General features: G+C 43.1%; 1 protein-coding gene across 1 annotated transcript in view; it reads left to right on the top strand.

The window, feature by feature from the left end:
• The window catches only part of LOC124775549, a 109,124-nt gene extending 88,261 nt beyond the window's left edge, over positions 1–20,863 (top strand). The window contains exons 7-8 of the mRNA XM_047250379.1: positions 12,518–13,506; positions 20,804–20,863. Of these exons, the coding sequence (XP_047106335.1) occupies positions 12,518–13,506; positions 20,804–20,863 (1,049 nt within the window). The remainder of the gene's footprint in view (positions 1–12,517; positions 13,507–20,803) is intronic.
• The last annotated feature ends 948 nt before the right edge of the window (positions 20,864–21,811 follow it).

Below are 21,811 nucleotides of genomic sequence, written 5' to 3'. Positions count from 1 at the left end.
CGAACTGATCGTCCAGATAGTTGTTGTCTTGGAATCGTCCCTATCTCTTGACTCAGGGATCGAGACGTGGATGCACGATCCGTTACATCAATGCGGATAAGATGCCTGTCATCTCGACTGCTAGTGATACGAGGCCGTTGGGATCCAGCACGGCGTTCCGTATTACTCTCCTGAACTCACCGATTCCATGTTCTGCTAACAGTCATTGGATCTCGACCAATGCGAGCAGCAATGTCGCGATATGATAAACCGCATACGCGATAGGCTACAATCCGACCTTTATCAAAGTCGGAAACGTGATGGAACGCATTTCTCCTCTTCACACAAGGCGTCACAACAACGTTTCACCAGGCAACGCCGGTCAACTGTTGTTTGTGTATGAGAAATCGGTTGTAAACTTCCCTCGTGTCAGCACGTTGTAGGTGTCGCCACCAGCGCCAACCTTGTGTGAATGCTCTGAAAAGCTAATCATTTGCATATCACAGCATCTTCTTCCAGTCGGTTAAATTTTGCGTCTGTAGCACGTCATCTTCGTGGTGTAGCAATTTTAATGGCCAGTAGTGTATTCTCCTCATTTATCGCTTACTTTTCTAATTTCTGAAACCGAGCTTGCCTCTTGCCTCAGGGAGCATTATCTTGCCAGTGATCGTAGGCCATTTTAGTGCGTAAACGAGAGTCGTTGTTGACCTCACGCACGGAGATGGAGATGGTATGAAGAATTTCGTAGAACGACAATTAAAAATTAAAAGTGTTGGTATGTCGTAGCAGAAAAGTGATTGAGTATTTCAGTTACATGGCGGAAAGTCGCTTGGGATCGGTTAAGAGATTTACACGTTGCATGCATCTCTGAAGGATCGTTGCGTCGTACATCTGAATAACGCTGGCACAGCAATATCGCAAAAAGCGTTTAGATCGTGGCGATAAGTGAATTAGTATAGACTACTATTTAATGCTTGCAAGAGCATGATATTGTTTATGCAGAAAATAAAGTTCGTCACGCTGCAGATCGAATAGCAGCTGGTAAGCAGTGACGTGGTAGTAGGGACATGGGCATGGTGCAATGTATTGCAGCATTCGTAGTTGATAAAGCAATCCGTGTCAAATTCAGATTGGGTGCTGGAATAAATTTGAAGCAAATTATGTATGCAGCTCATTGTTCACTAAAGAAAATCCATTCAGGGTTGTTAAGAAAAAAAGCATCTAGTCAGTGTACTTACATGGATATGGTGTCTGTTCTTTCGGGCATTTCCGAAAGAACAGACTCCATATCCATATAAGTATATATGTAGTTCTGGCAATACCGGCCATGACCTTCCTCTTCTGTGCGGATGCACACATATTACCTAAACTCTTACTGGACTTGGTAAGAATGTCTTCCACGAGTAATGAGTGTGTTGGGTAGGGACACTACGAATGTAGTGTGTGGACATACACTCCTGGAAATTGAAATAAGAACACCGTGAATTCATTGTCCCAGGAAGGGGAAACTTTATTGACACATTCCTGGGGTCAGATGCATCACATGATCACACTGACAGAACCACAGGCACATAGACACAGGCAACAGAGCATGCACAATGTCGGCACTAGTACAGTGTATATCCACCTTTCGCAGCAATGCAGGCTGCTATTCTCCCATGGAGACGATCGTAGAGATGCTGGATGTAGTCCTGTGGAACGGCTTGCCATGCCATTTCCACCTGGCGCCTCAGTTGGACCAGCGTTCGTGGTGGACGTGCAGACCGCGTGAGACGACGCTTCATCCAGTCCCAAACATGCTCAATGGGGGACAGATCCGGAGATCTTGCTGGCCAGGGTAGTTGACTTACACCTTCTAGAGCACGTTGGGTGGCACGGGATACATGCGGACGTGCATTGTCCTGTCGGAACAGCAAGTTCCCTTGCCGGTCTAGGAATGGTAGAACGATGGGTTCGATGACGGTTTGGATGTACCGTGCACTATTCAGTGTCCCCTCGACGATCACCAGTGGTGTACGGCCAGTGTAGAAGATCGCTCCCCACACCATGATGCCGGGTGTTGGCCCTGTGTGCCTCGGTCGTATGCAGTCCTGATTGTGGCGCTCACCTGCACGGCGCCAAACACGCATACGACCATCATTGGCACCAAGGCAGAAGCGACTCTCATCGCTGAAGACGACGCGTCTCCATTCGTCCCTCCATTCACGCCTGTCGCGACACCACTGGAGGCGGGCTGCACGATGTTGGGGCGTGAGCGGAAGACGGCCTAACGGTGTGCGGGACCGTAGCCCAGCTTCATGGAGACGGTTGCGAATGGTCCTCGCCGATACCCCAGGAGCAACAGTGTCCCTAATTTGCTGGGAAGTGGCGGTGCGGTCCCCTACGGCACTGCGTAGGATCCTACGGTCTTGGCGTGCATCCGTGCGTCGCTGCGGTCCGGTCCCGGGTCGACGGGCACGTGCACCTTCCGCCGACCACTGGCGACAACATCGATGTACTGTGGAGACCTCACGCCCCACGTGTTGAGCAATTCGGCGGTACATCCACCCGGCCTCCCGCATGCCCACTAGACGCCCTCGCTCAAAGTCCGTCAACTGCACATACGGTTCACGTCCACGCTGTCGCGGCATGCTACCAGTGTTAAAGACTGCGATGGAGCTCCGTATGCCACGGCAAACTGGCTGACACTGACGGCGGCGGTGCACAAATGCTGCGCAGCTAGCGCCATTCGACGGCCAACACCGCGGTTCCTGGTGTGTCCGCTGTGCCGTGCGTGTGATCGTTGCTTGTACAGCCCTCTCGCAGTGTCCGGAGCAAGTATGGTGGGTCTGACACACCGGTGTCAATGTGTTCTTTTTTCCATTTCCAGGAGTGTATAAGGTGAGAATGTGGGTCTCGCGGGAGGCGTGCGCGTGATAGTCCCTGCAGTCGCACTGTCCTCTGTGCCCTCGGTGGCTCAGGTGGACAGAGCCCGGTCGGGGCACACGTTTTCACCTCTCCCTGTTGATATATATCGACGCCCGTCAGCAGCTGAAGATATTAATATATAATTCTAATTTCGTTCTAGTCAATGCTGTCGGCAGCTAAGGACGCCTTCAGCCAAAAGCAATAAAATTTTGAAGATTTGGTGCCTGTTGTTTCGGACATGTCCGAAACAGTAGACACCATTTTGATCCTGCAGCCACTATGAATGAAGACAAAAAGGAATTAGTCACATTCACTGCCATTGTCTGTCGATTTAAGACAGTGGGGAAAGTAGAAAATCTATGCCGGACATGGTTTCGAACCGAGGTCTTCTATTTCCTAGGCAGAGGTACTGACCGATGCACCATCCAGGCACAGTGTTCGTTGCAACTGGACGTACTATATTCGCACACCTTCTGTAAGACCCACACATTACTTTTGTAGTGCCCCTTGGCCATATATATCGTGTCTGGCCTTCGGACATGTGTGCAAATACAGACACTATATACAGGGTGGTTCATTGATAGTGATAGAGCCAAATATCTAACGAAATAAGCGTCAAACGAAAAAACTACAAACAACGAAACTCGTCTAGCTTGAAGGGGGAAACCAGATTGCGCTATGGTTGGCCCGCTAGATGGAGCTGCCATAGGTCAAACGGATATCAACTGCGTTTTTTTTTTAATAGGAACCCCCATTTTTATTACATATTCGTGTAGTACGTAAAGAAATATGAATGGTTTAGTTCGACCACTTTTTTCGTTTTGTGACAGATGGTGCTGTAATACTCACAAGCGTATAAGTACATGGTATCACGTAACATTCCGCCAGTGCGAACGGTATTTGCTTCGTGATACATTGCCCGTGTTAAAATGGACCGTTTACCAACTGCGGAAAAGATCGATATCGTGTTGCTGTATGGCTATTGTGATCAAATGCCCAACGGGCGTGTGCTATGTATGCTGCTCGATATCCTGGACGACATCATCCAAGTGTCCGGACTGTTCACCGAAGAGTTACGTTATTTAAGGAAACAGGAAGTGTCCAGCCACATGTGAAACGTCAACCACGGCCTGCAATAAGTTATGATGCTCTAGTAGGTGTTTTAACTGCTGTCGTGGTTAATCCGCACATCAGTAGCAAACAAATTACGCGAGAATCGGTAATCTCAAAAATGTCGGTGTTGAGAATGCAACATCAACATCGATTGCACCCGTACCATATTTCTATGCACCAGGAATTGCATGGTGACGACTTTGAACGCCGTGTACAGTTCTGACAGATTTTTTACACGCGTTCTATTTAGCGACGAAGCGCCATTCACCAACAGCGGTAACGTAAACCGGCATAATATACACTACTGGGCAACGGAAAATCCATGATGGCTGCGACAAGTGGAACATCAGCGACCTCGTCGGGTTAATGTATCGTGCGGCATTATGGGAGGAAGGATAAATGGCCCCCATTTTATCGATGGCAATCTAAATGGTGCAATGTATGCTGATTTCCTACGTAATGTTCTACCGATGCTACTACAAGATATTTCACTGCATGATGGATGTCCGGCACATAGCTCGCGAGCAGTTGAAGCGGTATTGAATAGCATATTTCAAAAATGGCTATGAGCACTATGGAAACTTAACTGCTGAGGTCATCAGTCCCCTAGAACTTAGAACTACTTAAACCTAACTAACCTAAGGATATTACACACATCCATGCCCGAGGCAGGATTCGAACCTGCGACCGTAGCGGTCGGGCGGCTCCAGACTGTAGCGCCTAGAACCGCTCGGCCACTCCGGCCGGCTAGCATATTTCATGACAGGTGTATTGGTCGTCGAAGCACTATACCATGGCCCGCACGTTCACCGCATCTGACGTCGCCGGATTTCTTTCTGTGGGGAAAGTTGAAGGATATTTGCTATCGTGAAGATGAGCGTTTCGCATTAGACTGTTGGAATTATCCCTCGAGGTCTCCCAGGAGCTCCGTAAGCAATTTAAGGTGAATACTAGGACGGTTGTTTTGGAGGGCACAGCTGAGTTGCTTCCCCATAATTCCGCAGTTCTGTCTTGTGCTCTGTCTGTAATGGTTTCGTCATTAACAGGACACTGATCCCAAATCTTTTTACTTCATTCGTTTTATCTAAAGCCTTATCTGTGTCAGACTCACATCCCCCAACTTAGCTCGGAACTCCACTCTCCGAACACTTTACAATTCATTTTAAAGCCCAGAATGCCAAGCACTCTTTCCCCTCTCACAGACAACCTCTACCAGGTGATTAAATTGCCATCTCCTCTCAAGTTCCTCGTGTATCTCACAAATTCTATAGATCCTGTAAACTTGGAGAAGAAAGCAACAGTTTTCTCACGAATCCCCTGGTTCGCGTTGCGCCTATATTAACATGTTGTACCCTCCCTCCTGTTCAGCACCTTTCGAATCGTATTCCAAGGAAACTTCCTGTCTCAGGACTGCGTGCTGACGTTCCCCCATCTTACTAGCTGTAATTGTAGCGTTTATATCGCCTCCGTATGTCAAGGCTACAATACATCATCTGACCTCCCAATGAGCATAAATTTCCCCACGCTCTTCCCTACACCCACTCACAAACCTACCGATCCATATAACCTTTTCAGCCCTCACCTCCATCCTATCTTAATAGCCTTATAGCAGTTACCTTGAGCTGACCTCAAAGGACTTTCCAGAAGCAGTAGCTTTATCTTCACCTTAGCACCAGCACCAGCATCACCATCGCCATCTTTGCTTCTTTAGAGATACATTGCTTTTTAATTTATCTTAATCCTGTTAATGTAATTCATTCTAGCGGTAAAACTATGTAAATATTTTACAATGTCAGTTTGCTGCGGAGTAGCAATATGTATGCAGTCTGCCCACCACTCCATCATGTGATGAGAATGAAATTAATAGTTAAGAAAAAGACGTATCAACATCAAAGCCGTGATATTGGCCTTGCATATGCCTGCCCGTGCATAAGAGTCCTTTGTAATATGAAACTTCCTGGTAGATTAAAACTGTGTGCCGGAATCTCATTCTTTTGTAATATATTTGTCTTATTGGGTCTAGATTTGCACTCATCGAACCAACGCACAACATACAGTGGATGATGCACAGTATATATCATTTCTCTTCGCTTTCTATTTTCAATCTGAATGGTGTTCAAGAAAACAGCTCCCAGTGCGTCTCAGAAAGTAAGAGGTCAAGCTGGTTTCGACACTACAATGCTTTGCCGGCCATGGACCTATGTTTATTAGTGGGAGACGGACGCTTTGATGTGGTCTTCCAGCCATTGCACAGTTTCGGCATTTTCTGTGTCGCCAAACCATTCTAGGGGTGAGAAAACGATAAGTGACAAATGAAATCTTAGCAGCTATCCCAGAAGAGCAGATGTTTCGAGTTTTATTCCAACACTCAACCACTCATCGACCTAGCCATTATACAACCCATTTCCTCTTCTTGATGATTATTCTCATTATGAGAGATGTATGTGAAAGGAAGTTATACATTTATACAAGTGTTTTACAGTTGTACTCGCAGAATATCTCTCTCTTCCGCCACAGTTTTTTTTGCCATTATTGCTCTGTCTAGTACAATGGAGGTTATACTCATATGTCGTAGCACATAACCTATCATCTTTTCTCTTCATTTTGACAGAGTTCCCCATGCATTCTTAACCAATTGCTCACAAACCTGCTCATTTCTTATCAGTCCACCTAATTTTCAACATTCTTCTGTAGCGACACATCTCAAACGCTTCGATCCTTTTTTGTTCTAATGTTGCCATTGTCTATGATGCTGAGCTCCAAATGTACATTTTCAGAAATTTCTTCATCAGACTAAATCCTATGTTTGATGCAAGTGGGCTTCTCTTGTCCAGAAGTCCTCCCTTTGCCTATGCTGGTCTACTTTTGTGTCCTTGCTTCGTCTGTTATGAGCAGTTTTGCTTCCAAGGTAACAAGTTCCAACTTCGTCTACTCCAAGATTCATAATTTTGACGTTCTCAATTCAGCTACATGTTATACTTTTCTCTTTTCCAGTTTGCTCTCTATCCATATTTTGTACTCGTTAAACTGTTCATTCCATCCAAAGAATCTTGTAATTCTTCTTCATATTCACTGAGAAGAAACGTATCAGCGAATCTTATCATCGATATCCTTTCATCACGAATTTTAATTCCACTCTTCAAACTTTATTTTTTCCCGTCATTGTTTTATCGATCAATGGATTGAACAGTAGAGTAAAATTACTACACCACTTTCTTACACTATTTTTAATCGGAGCACGTGCTTCTTGATCATCAATTATTATGACTCCTCCTTGTTTTTGTACATACTTCCCTTCTCTCCCCATAGCTTACTCATATTTTTCGTCATCTTGCACAGTTTTACATTGTCGAACGCTTTCTCTAGGTCGAGGAATGAGCGTTTCATCATTCTTCTTCAGCCTTGATTCCGATATCAACCGCAACGTTTGGACTGCTTGTCTGGTCACTTTACCTTTCCTAAAGCTGCTCTGATAGTCATTTAACAGATCCACAATTTTCTTTGCCATTCTTCTGTATACCGTTCTCGTCAGCAGCTTGGATGTGCGAGCTGTTAAACTGATTGTTCAATAGTTTTCGCACTTGCTCGCCATAGCTATACACGGATTTGTGTTGATAGCATTTCCTCGAAAATGTGATGGTGCGTCACCCATCTCATAGATATTACATACTAGCTTGAATATTTGTTTATTTGTCACTTCCCACAATAATTTTGGAGACTCCAGTGGAATATAATCTATCCTCTGTGTCTTATCTGATCTCAGAGCTCTTTTAAATTCTGACTGTAATACCGGGTCGCCTGTGTCATCCATATCGAATCCAATTTCCCCTTTTATCACGTCATGAGACACGTCCTCTCCCTCACATAGGCCTTAAATGGTATTTGCACTATACACTCACTCTTTTGATTTTAACGGTGGAATCACCTTTGTACTCCTAATCTTACACCGTTGCATTCAGTTTCACCGAAGGTTCTTTTGACTTTCATATACTTATACCGTTTCGGTCCTGCCTTCGATCACTTTATTTTTCATTTCTTCACATCTACCTTGCAGCCATTTCGGACCGGCTGACCCCATTTGCTATTTAGTTTATTCGTAAGTGATTTATAATGCTTTATTCCTGTCTTTCCTTGGCCATTTCTGTACCTCCTTCTTCCGTCAATCAGTTTAAGTATGTTTTCTGTTTCAGAAGGTTTCTTCCCAGTTACCTTCTTTGTAACTATGTTTGTTGTCCAAATTCTGTGCTTGCCGCTTTTAGAGAGGTCCACTACTCTTCAACTGAACTGCCTACTCCGGTGTTCCTTCTTGCAGTCTCCACATCCTTAGGGAACTCCAAGCTCGTCTCGACATTTCTCACTACTACGGTATCGCACTTCTTTCACACTGATTTTTTTTCTGACGATTGCTCCCTCCTGCGTATATCTCGCGAAGAGACCATGAGGATAAAATCTGAGAGATTAGAGCCCACACAGAATCTACCGACAATCCTTCTTTCCACGAACAATACGAGACTGGAATAGAAGGGAGAACCGATAGAGGTACTCAAGGTACCCTCCGCCACACACCGTCAGGTGGCTTGCGGAGTTTGGATGTAGATGTAGATTCCCTTAAACTTCAGTCTACTCTTAATCGTTACTAATCTGAGTCTATATCCGCTGCTGGATAGACCCTTAAATTCCAATATCTGATTCCGAAGTCTCTGTCTGAACATCACGTGATCGAGCTCGAACTTTCTCGTGTCTACACGTCTTATATCCCCCCCTCCTGTGATTCCTGAACAGAGTATTCGGTTATTACGAGTTGAAATTCATTGCAGAACTCAGCCTTTCTCCTCTGCCAAGCCCATTACATTCCAAAGTCCTATCTTCTAATCCCCCCTCGTACAACAATCATATTTTCATCTCCTATTACATACTGAATTATCCGTTCAGTATCCCAATACAATTCTCTGTCTGCATATCCGATGCTTGGGGCGTTAGCTTGTACACCGGAACTATGATAGTCAGCCTTGGTTTACTGGCGAACCTGATGCGAACAACAGTATCACTGAACCGTTCATGTCCTACTTTACAATTCATAACGAATCCTACTCCCGTTATATCACTTTCAGCTGCTGTTGATATTATCCCGTATTAGTCTGATCAGAAATCTTTATATTCTTTCCATTTCACTTCACTCACTCCCACAGTATCTGGACTGAACTTTTGCATTTCACTTTTCTGACCTTCTAGCTTTCATACCACGTTTAACCTTCTGATATTCCATGGTCCGACTCGTAGAATGTTAACCCGTCGTTGGTTATTCAATCTTTTTCTCATGGTTACCTCCCCCTTGGCAGCGCACTCCCGGAATTCCGAATACGAGATTGATCAGGAATTTTTTCCCACTGCAGAGATTATCATCACACTTCTTCTATTATAGGACTCATGTCCTGTGTATACACAGTATGTGTCTTTAATGCAGTGGTTTCCCTTTCCTTGTGCTTCATGCCGTTGATCATTGCTGACTCATTCGCATTTTAGGGGCAGTTTTCCACGCCAAGGGTAAGAGACTGCACTGAAGCTCTATCCGCACCTTCGCCCTCTCTGACAAGGCTTTTGGAAGAACGAGGGTGACTTCTTACGCCAGGTGTCCTTAGCCACGATTGATGACGATATCTATTCAAAATTTAAGCAGTGGCTGCGTTAGAACCCGAGATCCAAGGACATGTTGGTTCGTAATCAAAGATGCTACCCGTAGATTACTGAAAACATTTGTATCTAACAGTTATGTATGTGAACCATCTTGCCTTAGGGATCTATGTTTCTCCTTGTGCCTCGTGTCATCTCGCGAAGCGTCCCTGTAGTGACGCTCCGAAACATTTCCCCTTCACTTTAGCGAAATTTGCCATTGGTTATGTAACCTTCAACCACATGGAACCCAGATATCCCAGTTGGCGTGGTAACGTCTGGAATTCGTGTTGGCCACTTCATTGGCGCTGCAGATGTTGCAGACACATGCCCAAGCGAGAGCGACGTTTACCATTAAGCATCTCGCCTGAATATCAAAGTGTTCTGCACTTCATCCTACTGTAACCACAAAATATCATCCGTGGCAGCATTGTTATCGTGCTCAGGAGTTTTTCAATTTCAAATGAAAATTTCTGTTCATTTACGCTTCAAAAAAGTGTTGTCGAGACATGTGTCGTGATAATATCCTGGGCCATAGAACACGATGTAGGTTCCTTTCCAACTCTTGCACATAACAGTGGTTTTCCTTAGGCTAGAAAACGGTATTCCTCCTGTGCGAACTGCGATATGTAGCACATTTATTAGAAAACTAGTGACTCGCCCCAGCTTTGCATGGGTAGCATTTTCTAAAGCTGGACGCACTGTAAATATTAACTGATGACCATCCAAAATGCAACACCATGAAGGAAACATCCAATTCGGATGCAATTTGTGTCACGATTAGCATTTCAGTGCGGGTTCATATCACGGGCGCCAGTAGCTCCACCTGCAAGCGCTGTATAAACGGGGAACAGTGTGGACGTACCGGACTTGATCTTTCGCGTCAGCAGCTTCAGTATGCCTTGTAGAAGGCTGTGAGGTTCGTAGTTCGACCGAGGAACAATAGTTGCCTGTTTGGATTGTGGAGTATCCTTCAGAGAAATCGGTGACCACGTCGGACGGAACCGAACAACTGTGATGCAGATCTGCAACCGGCTGCACCAACCTCGCTGCACCACTACACGTGGTGGCAGGCTTACTGTGCACATGGCTGTGATGGATCTCTCTGCCACATCACCAACCGTATCAGAAGAAATTCAGTCTGTTGCGCAAGAAGTAGTGTGCGCGCGTACTATACGACGTTGTTTGCAGGAGAGTGGACTACTGTTCGCAAGGCATCCATTAGTGCGTTTACCACTGAGTCAACGGCACAGGCATTTGATCCGGCAATGATGCGGTGAACGACAGGCATTCACAACCGAATGTGGCGACATTGTTTTTACCGGTGAATTCTGGTTCTGCCATCACCACCACAGTGGCCGCATTACAGTCTGGAGACACCGCGGTGACAGACTGTTACCTCATCCACCGCCAAACTGGTCCTGCACCTGATACTATGGTTTGGGATGGTACTGCATTAAATTCCTGCACCCCCCAACTACACCCTGCTGTTACACAGCCAGTCACAGTTACATCTCTCAAGTGCTGGAGCCTGCTGTCCTCCAATACCTTCGGGGCTGGCTGATGGCCACATTGCAACAGGATAATGACCGACCACATCTGGAATGCTGTGTTCGAGACTTCGTCTCACCCATCGAATTGCATTGCAGGCTTGGCCTCCTTGTACTTACAATCTCTCTCCTTTGGAAACGTCTCGTCCGTGATTGCGGAACGCCTGGCCGGGGATACATCACTAGTTGCTACACCAGATCAACTTTGGCAATATGTGTGAAGTATCGTGGGCAGCTACACTTCAACAACACATTCAGAGCCTGTTTCATTCATTACCTAGGCGTGTAGCAGCGGTTAGAGCGAGCAATGGCAGCAAGTCAATACTGACTTCATCATCTTCCTCACATCAGATGAGGCCGTATTTTCAATCATGTGATCTTTGCACAACGTGTCATCTCCCAAATAAATTTCGCTGCGATATCTCCGGCCCTTCTTGGAGTTGCCTTTGGATGGCCAGCATTGTATTCAGAAACTGTCCTCTTCCAGTGAAAATCCTACATTAGTTTTTCAGATTAGCATTCATATACGGACAGAAACAAGCGGTAGGGGACTTTAACGTATAACCTAAACCCTTCCATTTTCAGATCTTTTTTCATGGAAGCCACGCCTTGTGGCCACCGTGCTTGACATTCATCTGCTCCTTTGGAAACTTATCTCATAGGAGACAGTTCATTTGATTAAGGGACGATGGCAGGTACTTCCTGTCTTTGACGCAGCACGAAAATACACGAAGTTTCTCTCTGCCACGCAGGGTTTCTTTGCTAGGTAGATCATTGCAAATGCTCTGATCCTCTCTGTAATAGAATTTCCCAGCCTGTGAGCTACATAGTATGTGTAGCCGCCACCAATCGCTGCGTTGCAATGTATCTGTGTCGATATTGGATTCGCAGTGCAAACAGTACAACACTGGAACAAAACAACACAAACTGACAACACTGCTATTTGTCAGCTTCAGAGCAGGAGCAATACCTATTCATTTCCTCAATTGTACGAAGTCAAGTGGGTTACGGGGACTCCTCGGATACGCTGTAGATGAAGCAGAGGTATGTGGTATTCACTCCATCAATCTCAGATATCTGTTTTTCTGAATACGTTATTTATATTTCTGTTTCGTCTTACATCGTTGTGAGCGATTACTCCTTGATATTTGTTGATTATGACGTACCCGATTCTAATCATTGATCGTCTATGATTTAGATAAACGACACCCAACTGTGCTGTCCGGAGGAAACTTCGAATGCAGCTACCACCAGTATACGAGCATCACCACCACTTGTTTGTTGTGATTGTTTTTCAGATGAGGAGTGGCAGCTGGAAGACAGAAGCAACGCTACGCTCTACGTGGACACTGGCTGCGTGCAGCTGTTGGTGAATGCCCTGGACCATCCCACGTGCCCACTGGAAGACCTGCCACCAGAGAGGATCGAGCAGCGTGATCAGTGCCGTGTGCAACTTTGGGACGACATGGTGCAGAGGTCACCCCACATACCTGTGACCAGCTACCTGGCTTACACGCAGAGGGCAAACGTCAACCTCTGCCTCTTGGCCTGGATGACTGTCAACTCACACAGCATTTGTCAGGACGTCCCCTTTAGTATGACGCAGTCCGTACAAGATGCTCGCTGCTATTTCGATAGCCCTGACGACCAGTCGTGTCTGCAGTCGAACGATACAGATGCCATCTGCTCTGTTTTCAGAGCTCTTCTGTTGCTGAAATGTCGCGATTTTTCCTCACATAAGCCTCTAGAGGTGTGTGCCGTCAAACTTTACTCAGATGGATCGTACTCTACAGTGTTCAATGTAACTTGGGGAGAAGGTATCTACAAACAGTATGGAAAGCCAACACAAAGAGCCCTGAAATACAAATACGGTTTAAACAGCGCCACGTTGAAATACAAGGATTTTAAAATTGACAACTTAAAACCATTAGAAATCTCATTTATAACACTAAATATTCTTTTCCGCTTATTGACTGCAGGGGTATATATGTACCTTCCCCAGTTACGTAATTTACCTGGAAAGATATTCTTGTCCTTTCAGATCACGGGTATAGTCCAGATCCTGTGCTCTGAGGTCGTGTATCGTATGGCAGGCGTCCCTGACTTATCGACAACAGTGCTGATCGATAGCGCCCTCACACTTCTAAGCTGTTTCTGGCTAAACTCATTCTGCTACCAAATGTTCGCATGCATTCGTTATCTCAGGCTCCCTAACGACCTGCTACGTGCCGAAGCAAGCCAGATATTCCGTCGTCAGGCGCTGTATGCAGTAATAGCCTGGAGTACTGTATGTGCAGCATGTATTGCTTTCGAAAAGACAAGCAAACATTACCTGATGTACAGTCGGATATTATTCCTGCTGGGTATTACACTGTCGATATCTTTCAATTTGGTTTGCCTCGGACTGCTGGGATACATGTACCTATGTACTCGGAATTCCATGAAGCAACTCAAAATTTTTAGTGGTGCTAAATTTGCTTCAAAGAAACAACTTCTTTTTATGTCAGTGAAGGCTGTAATCTTAAGTGGAGTAGGAATAATCATTCGAATTGGGTTCCACCAGGCACAGGGCATAGCTCAGTTTGTGTACTACGTACATATCGCTACAATGGTGCAGGGACCAGTGCTATTCGTTTGCTTCGTTTGTAACGGAACAACACTCCCTCTTTTCAAGAACATGATACTGTCGTGGTGGGACCCAGACATCGTCTGTCACGGGCGAGAGCTCTGTTCTGCAGAGGAAAGAAATCTGGCAAGGACACTCAATGAACAGACTTTGGCTGCAGAATACTCGTTGTAATCTTCATAAGGATCCTTTTGACGGACTACCTTCATTGTAGACCATAATAACGTCTGTGGCTAGTTATAAAAATAGAATCTACTTCATGAGATTACATTAACTGCGGCCTATATCGCACAGTCAGTACTTCAGCTTACTAATTTATACTTTGTTTATAATTGTGTGCTTGTTTGTACATGTTAGTCTATTTATACGCATTTTAATACAGTGAGATGACATAATTACTTACTAATTTCCATGAAAATAAGAGAAAAGTTCTTGCCCTACTTCCTCCGCCCAATCGTATAATGAAGCATTAAATGGAGTATAAAATTTAAATAACGCCACCTTTTTTGTGTCTGACATTTGTCAGAGGTGAAAATAATGCGAGAACTTCCTGTTCACTATACGTTACTGTAACCACTGTTCTACAAAGTTGAGGCAAAGCAGTGAACTCTTACAATTCATTTACAAGAATCTTTTTCCTTTCGCATGATCATTCGAAACTTTTGACAGATATCAGTATTTATCTGATGTTTAAAACTGCATAGCCACTTTGTACGTAAATAATTGCAGAGTCGTGCGACTATTTGTATCCCACACCAAGTGGAATAATGCGGTATTGGATCTGGGACTGGTGCAAGGTATCACTTTTTTCTGGAACTTTTGAGGGACTTTCACTTCTGAAAACGCTTTGAGCACCTGAAGATTGTAATACTGTATCACATTCAACTCTAATTTCGGACAGAATTCGTAGGTGTGCCTTTATTTATCTATATAGCTAGTTAATTTAGATTATTGATAGCATCCGAAATAAGGATAATTTACATAGGTGAGTAGAAGGTGAATTGAGGGATCAGAAGTAAAGGGCTACAAGTGACATATCCCACAAAAATGAGGTAAGTTCACCTAGAGCACGGTAAGGCACGTGAAACTGTCATGTCAAAGGGATACAACTGAAATTCCACTCTGTATTGCTCCACGGTGAATGAAAAGAAAACTAGCTACAAGATGTCACGAAAGACTTCCACTCTTGTAAGATTATATTGATCTTTTATGTAGTATGTTATTTAACTAACCTTTTTACGACACATGACAAGAAGGAAGTGACCTATACAGTGCGAAATATTTTCAGCAATAAGATAGTGCATTACACAGTATTCATTCTTAATATGTGTCACTATCGTAAGCCACAGAAGGGATAGTGCTCATGTAGCATTGTATATATATTGCTCCAGATAGCAACTGTGTGATAACTGAATTGATAACAACCAATAATGAAGTATTATGGAGAAAACTTGAATCGAATATCCTTAATTACCAATATTCTGGAATCAAAGAGATACAAGATAATACAGACTATTATGAACTGTGATATTAAACTGATCATTTATATTAAATTGTTATTCCAGCATGAGCACAGAAAATGCTACAAAGTATTTTTATGTCTAGTATAAATTAAAAACTTGAAACTCCATTTCGATATCTCGAGAGAATTTTGAATCCCTGTGAACTTTAACTTCAGTCTTCTCGGAACAATAAAAGTGTACTTATACCCTTTTGATTCTTACCCACCCAATTGTAATTTAAGTAATATGACAGGGGAAATTAAGGGGAGTTGGAACGCCCTATCCCCACAATGTTAAAGTTACTGACTTGGCTTTCCTGTATTTCAGGAACCACTGTAGCCATTGGCATGAAACTTTTACAGGACATTAAACTGTATCTTCAGAGTCCAATGAACTACAATAATTGCATTTCAGGTACTGCTTTCGGAAATGCAATTTTTTAATTACACAGTTAAAACGTTATGCAACTTTTAAGTACGTTATCCTAAATTTTAATTAAACGTAACATTATGTTCTTCTTTTGGTTCAGTAGACTCAGAATATATACGTTATTACTCCCTGAAAATTTGAGTACTCTACTCAAAGTCATTTTTGATATTTAGGGAAAAAAGTAAACAGAAAATGTAAACTTGCGGGAACGGCTTCTAAAGTTTGAAAAGACTGTAACTCACTTAAAATGTGCTTAATTTTTTATTTTTAGTCACTCAGAAGCACCCTGCACCATACTGTATATCATCCTCTTGATCTTTTTCCAAGTTTTTCTTCTTTTCTTCTTTCTGGACTCCTTAGTGGCCAACTGTGCTGCATACTCTGCTTTACCAATGCGAACCTTGTCCATGGGAAGTCAGTCCATATAAGAATATTGAAAGACCAATTGGGATTTTTAGTCTGACCAAGCAGACACTTCTTCAGTAATTCAGGATTTTCCAGGTTTCTGGAAATAGGTTTTATGATATCCATGACTGCTGCTTTAATGGAATATTTATGGCTCTATGAACCGTTTGAGTACTGGGCATTGCTGTAGTTGCACCATGAATCAGTTCCAGGGGGGCAAAGGTGGTGTACTAGTTTTTCATCAGTTGACAGTCCGTGGAAGAAGCTAACCTGCCTGCTTCATTTTCAACAAATCCTCAGTATTATATCTAATGGCTAGCCCATAATACTGATGTAGTTTATCAATCATTTTGTCTGTCACCCTGCCTCTTATCATTTTACCATCAGAAAGTTTCTTGTCTCTCACTTTGTTTCAACTTCCTCAACCTGGTGCCCATCCTCTCCTGGACATGATCCTTATAACACAGCAATCTGCATCCTTCTATATAAAAAATTAGCGATTTTGTTAGATCATGAAGTAATGCATGTAAAAATTTTAACATTTTCAACCAGTGTAGATTATATTTTAAAAAATAAAATAAAATACTCCCCTTGTGAGTTTATAAGTGATATTTACATCATTTTATTCGAAAAATTGCAAATTCTATAATGAGATAAATATATGAAAATGTGAAAAAAAAATTCCCGTTCTAACTCCCCTTAAATCATTGTAAAAGCAGAGAAGCAAGTTGCTGGTTACAACTGACGGGCAGCAATGTGTGAATGAATCTGTAATGGCGTTTGTTGGGCCGATTAGTGGTTGGGTACCATTATTGATTGATTGTCATTGTTTACTTCATATAGGCTATCAACTGCGCTTATAGTGATTTCAGAGTCATCAAAGTTCAAGTCTCTGTTTGCATTCTTACCAAGAACAACAACTCTTTTAAGCCAGATATCACAGTTTTTTGCTCGCCCATAGTCATTAACGTAAATTCAACTATTTGTCTATCATGTACTAAATTTTCTAATCTGTTACACCTGTCTAAAGCAAACGTGATGGCTGTGCACATGCTTGTTAAATTTTGATCAAGACTTCTTATTGTGTTAGAGACATCTTCATGAATCTGCATTATTCGTTCATCAAGGTCTTGGCATTGAGAGTGAATTGTGTCAGAATACTCGTGCATTCAGGTTTTGTAACACACTATTTCTCTAGGTATTGTTTAGTAACAGCATCATAGCCATTTACAGGGTCTTTTACATCTACGATCCTTCTTCCCTTAAAGTCAACGAAAGTCTTAGCCACCTTAAAATTGTTCTTCAACTCTTTCCGAAACCGCCTGGTTACAAGTCTATCTTTGAGTCTATTGACGCATAAACATCATTGATTTCTGATCTAAAATCTTCAATTGAGTCTCCATCGATGTTAGACTCAAAATTCTTAACGAGTTTGTCTCCATTTAACATGTTTAAAATGTCGTTGAATCCATAATTCATACATAAGAGTTTCAAGACAAACAGGCACAGATGACCACAGACAAATTCATCAAAATTTTGTATTCCCTCGCTGTTGTAATACAACTCATTTTCACCCAACTAACTAGCGAGCTGCTTAGGGATAATCCGACCAAACAAGTTAAAAACGAGCTTTATGTTGTTGTTTTTGTAGTAGCAAATACAGTGTGTGCCAACATGGTTTGAAGTGTTTAAGTTCACTATGCCACATTCAAAATTTTTCTCCTCATTGGGCAGTTCAAAACTGGCTCTGAGCACTATGGGACCTAACATCTGAGGTCATCAGTCCCCTAGAACTTATAACTACTTAAACCTAACTAACCTAAGGACATCACACACATCCATGCCCGAGGCAGGATTCCAACCCGCGATCGCAGCGGTCGCGTGGTTCCAGACTGAAGTGCCTAGAACCGCTCAACCACGCCAGCCGGCAGCAGTTCATCAATCATGGAAACACCCCGAAAATGATCAATTTTTAGCTGTTTAGCCAGTGTTTCTATGTCAAAATTCGACAGTGGATCATCAATTTTTTTTAAACATCTATTCGATTATGTTCTTTTTTTTTTTTGCTTACTTTTGTCCAGCGTTACCTGAAGGACTTCTTCCAGCTTTCTTCTCCATCTCCAAACTGATTGTGTCTTTTCTTTTCGTCCAGCTCTTTATCACCTTTTTTCTTGTTTATGACTGATTTTGCGATTGCTGCAGACCCACCGACAAGTGAGTCAGTTTTTGCGAGATATGGTAAAGCTGCCAGAAATAATAGAAGAAAGGCACTCTCATGCTTCTGTTTTGTTAGGTACTCGATGATTTTTTCACAACTGGTATGGATAGCGTGACGAACAAACTTCCACCTGCTTCCTTCGCATTCTTCCTCTTTTGGGCATCAGTCAAGAATGGCTCAATCGCATATATTTGCTCATTTTTCAACCTCAAATTGTTTGATTTTGGCCTTGTCTTACCGCTTGGAAGCAGTGTATAATTGACTGAAAAGCTACCCATTTATGAAGGTAAAAAAGCGATGAACAAAAATTTTTACAGGCCCCGTCAATTTCAATCCCCATGCCTAATTTTCGTTTGCCATACATTATTCCTCAAACTGCAGTTGCATCTTTTTCTCCTTATGAAGCATCACTTGCATGCATTCCTTTTTTTGCAGCTAGTTGAAGCTGTTTTCGGCTTATGTCTTTTTTCTAAGTCTTTGTTGTCTCTGTATGCTAGGTCATGTCGTTTGCACGCCTCATGCAGTTGATTGATTCCTTCATCTCCTCTAGCTAATCTTTCTTCTAACTTCGTCCCCGGACCACAAAATTAGTAGCTTGGAAGAGGCATTTCGAACGACAATTTGTTGATGAGAGTGTTTACTAGAGTTTTCCCATGTTTTTCACTCGTCCAAAATGTGTGCGGAAGATTGTTCAAAAATCAAGTATGGAATCCCCTTGGGATTGTTGATGATGAAGTCGCTAAATTTGTTCGTCAACATCTGAGTTATGCCAACTTTTTCGTTGTGAAAATTTTTGTTCCCTGCTAGTTCTTCGCCATGGATAACTGCTAATCTGTCGATTAATTGACGAACATCGTTCATCCAAACATGTTCCATCGGTCTCGTTGTGTATTTTTTAAACAAACCATCGCCAACCATGGTCTGAGAACTGCTTTGGCTGTCCGAACTACTACCAGCTCGTTCAAATGACTCGTTGAGATTTGACGCTGAAAAGGCGTGGAATTATTTATCAACGATAATTCTGTTTAAGTTATTGTACTTGTTGCCTTTACTCGACTTTATTTTATTGGGGTTGCTCTCGGTGTACACAGCGTTTGAATCGAACAAAATTCTTGCGTAATTCTGCAAGTCGAGAGAATGAAACTTGTCATCAGAATCATTCAAGGTTATATCATTTTTAGTCAAGAGATTCATTAGGCCACTAGTCCCATCATACTCCTTATCACTGATTTTCAACCTGTCATCATCAAACTTTATCGGCAATTTTCCGACATACTTGGAGGTGCCAACTGGCCTTAATCCAAAGACGTGGTCTTCACTGTGGTTGATAAATTCTAGCATTCTTTCGTTTATGTTGATTCGTTAGACGTCTTTACCCTTCATTTCACTTCGTTCTTCATCGTCTTTGCTCTTCATTATGCCTCGTTCATCATCGTCTTTGATCTTCATTTCACGTCGCTCTCCTCCGTATTTCGCTAGCAGATTACATTAGCGTGTAATCTCTCTCTTCTTCATCAGGATGCTTGATTGATGGAATATCGTGAAATTCATCAAAATGGTGTTGTTTTTTTCGACTTCTCTATTCTCTTGAATGGCCTTCAGTACTTTATCACCCAAGCCTTCAATTGCCTCTTTGACTTTTTCAATCGAATTGGTTCTTTTTTTAAAAAAAAAATTCATATTCTGTCCTTGGCTACTTCTTCCACTTTTGAACTGTTCGTATATGTCCATATGTGTGTGAATTCTTAAGGGACCAAACTGCTGAGGTCATCGGTCCCTAAGCCTACACACTGCTTCACCTACCTTAAACTAACTTACGCTAAGTACAACACACGTGTGTGTTCGAGGGAGTACTCGATCCTCTGACGGGGGCAGCAGCCCGGACCGTGGCAAGAAGCCTCAGACCGCGCAGCTACCCCTCGCGGTTTTTGAACGCTTCCTTTAGTTGTGCCTTTACTCCCATATTCTGCCTGGCTTTCTTGACGGCTTCGGGATCGTACTCTTTCAACATGCTCGTCCCTTCAGAGCGCTCGTATTTTGCGAACATTTATTAAATGAAGAATGTTGGACATCCATCGTTCATCGTTCAACGTTAGCATTCATCGTTCAGTGTTTGCGTTCATCATCATCGTTTAACGTTTGCGTTCATCATCGATCAACACGTGCATTCAACGTTCAACGTTTGCATTCATTCATTCAAAGTTCGCGTTCATCGTTCTACCTTTGCGTTCATCACTCAACGTTCATGTTCATCGTTGATCCTTCATCGTTCATAGTTCATCGTTCAATGTTCAACGCTGATCGTTCATCACTTACGTTCACCGTTCAAAAAATCATTAATTTTCTCTCTATACTTGATCTTAACATGTCAATCGTGATGAAACCGTATTTGTCTCTATTCCAGCATCTACTGCACAGCTCCTTAAAGTCGTCGAACTTCAAGTCACCACCAACTAATTCATGATAGATATGACTCAAACTCCAGTCGTCCTGCCTGAAGGTGTTCAAAAACTTTAGGTTGTCCCGCACTAGCTGTTAGGCATTTTTGAGTATGTCTGGGTGAAATAAAAACAATCTACCCCCTTATGCCTCCCTCTCGTAAAATATTCTCGGGCTATGTCTACATCTAGATCTACATTTATACTCCGCAAGACACCCAACGGTGTGTGGCGGAGGGCACTTAACGTGCCACTGTCATTACCTCCCTTTCCTGTTCCAGTGGCGTATGGTTCGTGAGAAGAACGACTGCCAGAAAGCCTCCTTGCAGGGTCAGCCACTTTAGTTTGCTAAATATCCCCGTAACGCTGTCACACTTACCAAATAACCCTGTCACGAAACGTGCCCCTCTCCTTTGAATCTTCTCTATCTCCTCCGTCAACCCGATCTGGTACGAATCCCACACTGATGAGCAATACTCAAGTATAGGTCGAACGAGTGTCTTGTAAGCCACCTCCTTTGTTGATGGACTACATTTTCTATGGACTCTCCCAACGAATCTGAACCTGGTACCCGCCTTACCAACAATTAATTTTATATGATCATTCCACTTGAAATCGTTCCGCACGCATACCCCCAGATGTTTTACAGAAGTAACTGCTACCAGTGTTTGTTGCGCTATCATATAATCATACAATGAAGGATCCTTATTTCTATGTATTCGTAATACATTACATTTGTCTACGTTAAGGGTCAGTTGCCACTCCCTGCACGAAGTGCCTGACCGCTGCAGATCTTCCTGCATTTCGCTACAATTTTTTAATGATGCAACTTCTCTGTACACTACAGCATCATCCGCGAAAAGCCGCATGGAACTTCCGACACAATCTACTAGGTCATTTATATATATTGTGAAAAGCAATGGTCCCATAACACTCCCCTGTGGCACGCCAGCGGTTATTTTAACGTCTGTAGA

The sequence above is a fragment of the Schistocerca piceifrons genome, chromosome 2 (genome assembly GCF_021461385.2).
Source record: "Schistocerca piceifrons isolate TAMUIC-IGC-003096 chromosome 2, iqSchPice1.1, whole genome shotgun sequence".
NCBI lineage: Eukaryota > Metazoa > Arthropoda > Insecta > Orthoptera > Acrididae > Schistocerca > Schistocerca piceifrons.
This window is presented reverse-complemented; position numbering and strand designations above follow the sequence as displayed.